We start from the raw sequence: 8,266 nt of genomic DNA on the forward strand, positions 1-8,266 counted from the left end.
ATTCAATGGTGAACGAGGGTCTAGAATGTAAACAATAATGGCCGCCGCGTGTTTACTTGTCATGGACCAATAAAACTTCGTAGGCGGAGCTTAGCGGCCGGCATAACTGAATGCTGATTCAAATCGATTGGTTAGTCAGTGCGGATCAGAGGAAACCACGTGACTAATGAGCGTCATTTATAAACGGACTTACAGTCAGCGGGGTTAGAGTAGTCAAGCTATCCGTGTGGGCATCACAACCCTGCGGACCACGTTATACGACAAGCGATTTATCTTCACACGGACATTCCATATTTTTGTAAGCTGTTTTGTAAATTTGAAAAGTTGAGACGGAGAAATGGTGCCGCAGAACACACACGCCGCTAGCCAGAGCGGACAACAAGCTCAGACAACGTTAGCCTTGGACGATTTTGGATCGTCGATCGTGGATCCTGGTTCGAACACGCCGTATTCGGATGCTACGAACTGCAAAAAGTCTTCCAACCATATCAAGCGCCCCATGAACGCTTTCATGGTCTGGTCGCAGATTGAACGCCGAAAGATCTCCGAGATTCAGCCGGATATGCACAACGCCGAGATCAGCAAGAGACTTGGAAAACGTTGGAAACTTCTCACGGACCCCGAACGTCAACCTTACATCGAAGAGGCGGAACGTTTACGGTTACTTCACATGCAAGAATACCCGGATTACAAATACCGTCCGAGGAAGAAAGTGAAGCCTGGAGTGAAGCCCGAAACTGGTAAGCCAAAAACATCTAGTGGTAGTAAATCAGCCAAGAAAGACTTATGTAAAACGAAAAACGGTGGCGTCATGAAAATCCACTCCGCGACGGCGCATGGTTTGAATACTGCCAACAGACTCAAACTCAAACTAACGATCGATAAGAAGTTCAAAGACAGTATACGTGCGAGTAAACACATCCCTGTGTCTGCTAGCCAGCTAACCCCGCCTGCCAAAGTCCCGTCTAGCCCAAGCGGTGATAACCCAGCAACGCCAGAATCCGCCAGTTTTTACGACGACGATTCTGATGAAGACATGACCGACCACGTTGATGGCTGCTCAGTTTTTGAGACGCCGGAGCCTTCACCTCAGGAACCCATCAAGACGCAACTGCCTCATCATATTGTTCATCATCACGTGCAATCGGACCAAAACGACAACCCTACCTTAGCAGACTTGGATAATCTCACTGACGTGCTGCAGCTTCCACAGAATTGGCAATACGAACTTGGCAACTTAGACTTGGAGCGTCTTGGTGTCGAAACTACGGACTTCAACAACTTGAACCATGGCTCCGTGCCTCCATGGTTCAATTTCGACGTCACTGGCACAAATGGCTCATCTCACTTCGAGTTCCCGGACTATTCAACGCCTGAAGTTACTGAAATGCTTCAAAGTGAATGGTTGGACTCATCTCTGGGACCCTTAAAAGTTAGTTAAAGGGACCATTTGATACATCCTGTTTAACTGTTAGTGTGCTCACGTACATTCGGACTGTTTCACCACCCAAATTACGCACAAACTGTGAACCACCTCGTGAATTCAAATGTTGGTGAAAAGTCTTGGGATTGTGCAAACGTTATGTGTGCTCGAGTAAGTATGTGGACATCTGTCAGACTGTCTGCACATTTTTGTGTAAATGAGAAATATGTTCGCACAGTTGATCATGAAAACTTTGCAATTTCTGGACTACAAACTTTGTAAATAGTGTACATAGAATTTCCATATCGCAGCAACTGTGTGTTCGTGAATTGCAACTATGCACAGAGGACAGTCACATTGGAATTGTACATGAACTCTCTCTTACGGCATTTTCAATAGATTATTTATAACAAATTCGGAGGACTTGTATATTTCCAAGAGTGCTGTGTGTGTATGAAACGGACTCCTTCTCCACATAGCTTACCAACTCGGATGGTAAACGGCTCATTTTGTATATAAGACTGTGTTAAAGCCTATATCTGAACAGTGAGTGACTATGCTGGTAGTATCATCCATATTTTCAATCTTATCATTTTTCACCTTTGAGCGTCACAAGTTGTGAGATTATGAACCTCATTCAGCGTCAGACTGAACATTTGTTACATAATTTTCTATCTAAAACTTTTGTAAATTAAATTTCTAGTATTTTATAACATAATATTTAAAAATTCCATAAAATAAGACATAATCGTGCCGCACTGATTATTGAATAGGCTTTCATAATGTTTTGAAACATTTCTTAGTGAATGATTAATATTATTGTACAGTACGTTTAATAGTAGCCGCGTAGACTTACTGCAATACACTCAGTATTTGCGGATTTCTGTTTCAACCTGACTTCAACAATTCTACACCTACATTGATAGCCTCATAAACGCAAGTCAATTGTATACTGAAGCACAGTATATATAGGGTTCTTGAAGTTGGATGGTAACAGAATGATAGAAATCTCAATTGAACGTGACATCTCTGGGATGAGTTCCTGATAACTAACTGAATAGATTTAGCCAATCAATTCCTTTTCGAAGGCGAAAATCCAATAGTTGGATCAGTTTGATTTTTTTGTAAACTTGTAATATAGAATGTACAGATACTGAGTCCTAAGCTATTTCCATCGAACAAGTACATTGCACTTATATATTTTGGCCATGATAGCCACTGTGATTTTAAACGTATTTGATACATTTATGTACAATAATCGGAAGACATTATTGTAGTAAATTTACTTTTGCAATGAACTAGAAACTTGAATTTGGATGTTTATTTTTGGGTCAACCGTCCTTTAAATGTGTCTCCTGGGTTGTTTGCCATTGATTGGAGAGGTCTTTTCTCCAGTTCATGGTCCAGTGGATTCGACGGCTGGGCTGGTGTTATAATGGTTCAGTGCAGCCGCAACAATAGAAAGGAAATGCCATGCGAAAACTTCCAATGATTTTCTCCAGAACAGGACCAGCTAATTCACAGAGGATTTACCATATAAACACGGAATAAGCTCTCACCCGGACCCTATCAACACACGCAGGAGTTACATGTACACATGCCCCGTTTTATGTCTACGCCTTGCATGCAAGATTTACTTCTCTGACCACTCTCCAAGCATCAATATAATGATTCACCACATGCAGTTACTCACCAATGCATTCGATTGAAACTCTAGCCTCAACAGTTTGTAAATGGGTTAAAAGCGTCATGTACCCTGGAGTATTCAAGCAGATCCGCCAGTTGCTTTGCTTTCCACAATTCAATACAATACAGGTTTCCCGCGCGCGTACGTTTTGAAATACTACAGCGTGCGGGTCGTGACTTGCTAAACACTAAATTCGGACCCCCAGCAGGAGCCTTGGTAACAGCCTGGGGCCCCAACGCTTTTGAAAACTAGGGCAATTCTTCTTTAGGCGCAAGAGTAAACACAATACCCACTCCTCGCCAAATACTATCCTCGAATCCGTTATATAATTTAAGCGCTAAAAATACTTTCTAGGCGAAATCTCTACTTTAGACCTGAACTTGTGAACTGGGTCACATATTAATATCCTATAACTACTCATTTTGTATATTTAGGCCTACATGATGATATATAGTACACCCGTCTGGCGATAATTTGATCTGACCAGGATGGTCCATGCCTCATGTAGTAGCACTCTATTCAATTTGTTATTGTACCAGTACTGCCGACCTAGATCGACATATTTGTTCCAACATGTTACATGCTCTTGGCGGATGTTTTTGAATACTCGACCAAAAACGTGCAGAACGAGTTTGTGGCGCGCAAACAGAAATTTTGCCCTAGTCCTTCGGGAAAATTAAAAAAAATTGGCAAGCTTAGGAAACCTTCTTGTTACTACACGTTTCGTCACTGACGCCATAATCGTGGGAATAGAAATCCTGGTCGAAATTCGCTTAAACATTTGAGAATTCTCAGTCTCAGTTTAAATCAAGTTGGTGTTGGCGAACTTGGTAACATGTCAGGTGATGCAATCATTGATGCTTGAAATGTGTTTAGAAAGTCTTGTATGAATACTTAATAGATTTAGTCCCTTCCCCTTGCATAGTTGACCTTTTTCCGAGTGAGATGGAGGCCAACCATTTTGTGCTTAGCTGAACTCGCCTGTTTCCATATTATATTCGATCGAGTGGTCATAACTTGAAGACGGTCTTCATACAAACTATTTTGTCGGTGACATTGCTTGAGAAGTTGTGTTCAAAATTGAACAACTAAAATTGCTAAACACGCCGGATAGGCATTGGTTGGCTGCTTCCTAAGCTTGGGTCATTTCACTCCGTGTCGGAAGCGGAACGAAAGGGTTAACCATCGAAGTCGTTAAACTTAAATGCCTGGGCATTATCTGGTGTCGTGATTTACCAGCATTTCCCTTCCTGGCCCATTTAAAGTACTTGCATTATCAAAGAGCACACGATTCAGTTAACCCCGCCATCAACAGTCTGGTATGTCTGCATCTAAAGCTAGACTACATGATGCACGTGGTGTTTCAGAAAAAACAGCATAGATTCTGCCTGTCCACGCGTACACAGTTGGCGAGCCCGGCTCAGGTCTCTGGGATGCAATCCTTAAAAGAGAGTTTCATCCCAGTGTCGAGCAGCTTCCTGAGGCAGACATCCTGAGATCAGGTGTTTCAGTGATACTCCTACCTCGTATACAAAAATAGCGAGAAATATCGAGAGGCGGAGTAGGCCTGTATTGAAAACCACTCATGGTTATATCAGGATGTGAGGCAGACGGATGAAAAGGCTTTGCAGGACATAACCGCGACACGCCACAGCGACGGTATCTTTAAACCCACTTGCCCCATCTATTTTTGTCAACGACGATTCTCGGATACTTTTCCCCCTGTTGGGAACCACTAGTTTTTAGTGCAATTCTCCTGGCCGACTTTATAGTAACTATGCACCGATAGGATGGTACTCCGTATAAATACCCGTTTTTCAATGTAATGGTGTACTAGTACTCCCCAAAACTGGTTTGTAATGTTATCGTTTTGAACTAAGTTCATCGCGGGAACATTGGAAATTTAGCACTTCATGGCCAGACACCATTATTATTGACATACGGTATTTATACCTCCTATCATTGAATTTTGACACTCGGAAAAGAATGTAAATACATAGGTTTTTGATAATCGTCCGTGCCCTAGGTAAAAGTTCATTGCGTCTGATGTTTACTCGAAATATTCCATATGCACTGGACCCGGAACTTTCGGTAAATACCTGTGAAGTGAATTGTAAACCTGGCTATAAAGTATTGGTCTATCACGAAAAGTTCCCCCTCTCGGTATTCCTTTCAGGATAAAGGAATGTTCAGTAAAGGGCGTCAACAGTACCGGTGTAACGTTCTTTAATGTTTTCGTTCATCAATCATAGTATCCCTTATTGTTTTGGAACGCTAAAATATAGATTGACACGTTTTTTGGTGGCCCCCTTGAAAAATCATTGTCTTTCAACCTGGCTGGCTATTCAGTGAGGAAACACTGACATTTTTGGAACAACCGGTGTGGCGGGGATAGTAGTCCTAGGGCTGATAGTCCGTGTAACAATAGCCCGCATTGCTAAATGTTTTGGTTAGGGTTAGCGGTACAATAGATCATGCTGCTTAATTGGTCAAATACAATGCTACCGGACTATGACTCCAGGGGGACTATATCCGCTGTCACACCGGTATAGTTGAGTAGGCCCTGCCTTAAACTGTAATTGTTCTTGGACAGAATATGGACGAAGGATCTGAATACTAGCCCCGCCCCTCACCGTCTGCAGCTTGAGGCGTCGGATCTATACTGGCATTGGCCAGGACCAGGATACTTCCCTCGCCGCGCGGTTCCTGTACCCTTCACATGACAAGACGACTGGGAATTGTCCTGTGGATTAACTACCACTGGACAGAATAATGTGTATCACATTGCTACGTCCGTCTGTACAATTCTTCAGTATACATAATAGGTTTTGCAGCTTCAGTAGTTTAGCAAACGAAGTCGGGACTGACCTGAGCCGAAAGAAGAACCGAATTGGGACACTCACCATTCACTCCCGACTTTGCTTCACAGAATTGGTGCAAGGGTCAATTGGCTGAAGATGGTGTAATATTCCCCGCGTCCTCTGGAACAAGAATCCTATATTTAATGTACATTTTTTTTAGGGGGGGCTGCAGATACCAGCATATCCCTGACATTGCGAGGATGCTTCTTTGCCTTGACTTCTTCCGGAAAACATCACCTTTGCTGATGTGACTGGCGCCGCATTAAAAGAGTACGCCACGATACGGGGCTGATTTCCTCGTTTATTTCCTCCGAGCAGACTTCTGTCGACATTGGTAAGCACTTCGTTACCTCATCCAGACTACTTCTGTACTGTATCAGGCGAGGCCTAGGCCAAATGCATGCCAAAGATTCCATCCTGCAGCACTTCTCCGGCTGCCCTGGATTTCCCGGAAAATTCATCCTTAGCTGCTAACATTTAACCCATTTTAGCGTAAACACCCAAAGCCTATAGGTGATTAATTCTGAACAATATTTTCACGCAGTCATTTCCTTCACAAATTATTAGCTTAGGACCAAGGCTTAGGACTTAATTCCCCGACTTGAAGCGGAAGTGTGGACATTCCTTTTTTGGACCGGAAGCTATATTGAGTGTTTTTACTGTACTTGAGGTCTGAGTGACATCATCCTTCGAGTGACATCCGGATTATCTGTGTCCCGCCGTGAACTGACTGAAGGCGCCGGGCTCCATTTTTCCCTCAGTGACGCAAAGCAATGATGCATATCATGATGAGGAGCCAGCGGGCCAGGTAGGGATCGGAGATGATGAACCTTTCACACCTCAATATCTGGTAAATGGGTGCGTTGGTGTGAAAGTAAAATATACACCACGTAGAATTAGTCCCACCCTATTGTTCATGGGTTGATGGCCAGACGGACCAAAGCTATAGCACAGTGGCCAACAACGTACAACAGAATTTTTTATTCCCCAGACTGGTCCTCTGTCTCTGGGGCAAGTTAGATCCGCGCCACACCGCAGTGTAAATAGGATTTGAGTGGAATACTAGGACATGTTACTTTTGACCATAACTGGATATGGAAAATCGATCCTCCTCAAGGCCGCTACTCTCACCGTATACGTGACATCTCCCATAAAAAAGTACTAATTTCGACAGAATGCTGCATGGCAGCCATTATAGGTCACTATAAAATTCTATAGTGCACAGTTGATATCAATAATTGCCCGACAACATCCTGACTTGTTATCATTAGATAACTCAGATTCGTACATTCTGTGTTATTATTCAATGAAGTACTTTTATATCAGGCTTTGAAAATGACTTTGTGATTGATTAAAGGCCTTGATTAAAATAGACGCTGATTGTACTTGGGATGGGCCTGTCGGCCTACTGTTCTCGGTGGGGTGGGCGTCACAGCAGGTCTCTGTGGGAGCCAGTGTGGCTGTGGCACAACCGGAACGCACGTACTCTGGCCATGTGCCTCATTCATAATTAATTGAATAGTCAATGAGTGAACTGTTTACAACACTTCTTTACCATCTGTCCCAGAGCCAGCGACGAACATTGAAGCACGTACGGATGTATGAACATGTATGCCTAAAAATAATAAAAACTCAATGAGTCACACCAATTTTAATGTTTCAACAACATAACGGTGGGCGACGCCGGGCACACCTGCGCGGCAAAGTTTGTAATCGCGCACATCGAAGCGCCCAGGGATGATCCCCCTAGCCCGTGGGGTGTCTTCAGCCGTGGCACTACACACACACAGGATTCATGGTAACCAAGACATTTGACCCTGACGATCCGTGGCCTTGGACGTCGAGGCTATATAAGACACCTGGAGAACCGTGGCGTGACAATGTCGACGTATAGCCAATCTATTAAATTTCTCTGCTGTAATTCTATTCTTGACAATCAGAGACACCGGAAATTGATATTCGTCTGTGTCATTAGTAGAGGTCGGTATCATATTCAACCGTATTCCTATCCTCCTAGATGAACGCTGAAATTATACCAAACATGAATGATGAGGATCGATACCTTCTTCGAACTGATAAAAAGAGTTTAAGATCTGATGACAAGAATCGAAAAAAGGTCCATTTAAAGTTAGGTTCATTGTTTTTATGTTGACAAGATACCAGATATTTCACGACGACCTACCCGACGAAGTGTTGAGATGCCGCTACTTAATCTATCTCCTATTACAGGGGTTGTCAATACACTCCGCCTCTCGATATTTCAAACATAAGTGTGACCACGATCCGCGGCGGCGT

General features: G+C 43.3%; 1 protein-coding gene across 1 annotated transcript; it reads left to right on the forward strand.

Moving 5' to 3' along the window:
* The first annotated feature begins 221 nt into the window (after nt 1-221).
* On the forward strand, nt 222-2,722 carry LOC135486932 (transcription factor SOX-4-like). Its single transcript, XM_064770113.1, has one exon. The coding sequence runs from the start codon at nt 338-340 to the stop codon at nt 1,439-1,441; it is 1,104 nt and encodes a 367-aa protein (XP_064626183.1). The 5' UTR covers nt 222-337; the 3' UTR covers nt 1,442-2,722.
* The last annotated feature ends 5,544 nt before the right edge of the window (nt 2,723-8,266 follow it).

This window comes from Lineus longissimus, chromosome 4, assembly GCF_910592395.1.
Source record: "Lineus longissimus chromosome 4, tnLinLong1.2, whole genome shotgun sequence".
NCBI lineage: Eukaryota > Metazoa > Nemertea > Pilidiophora > Heteronemertea > Lineidae > Lineus > Lineus longissimus.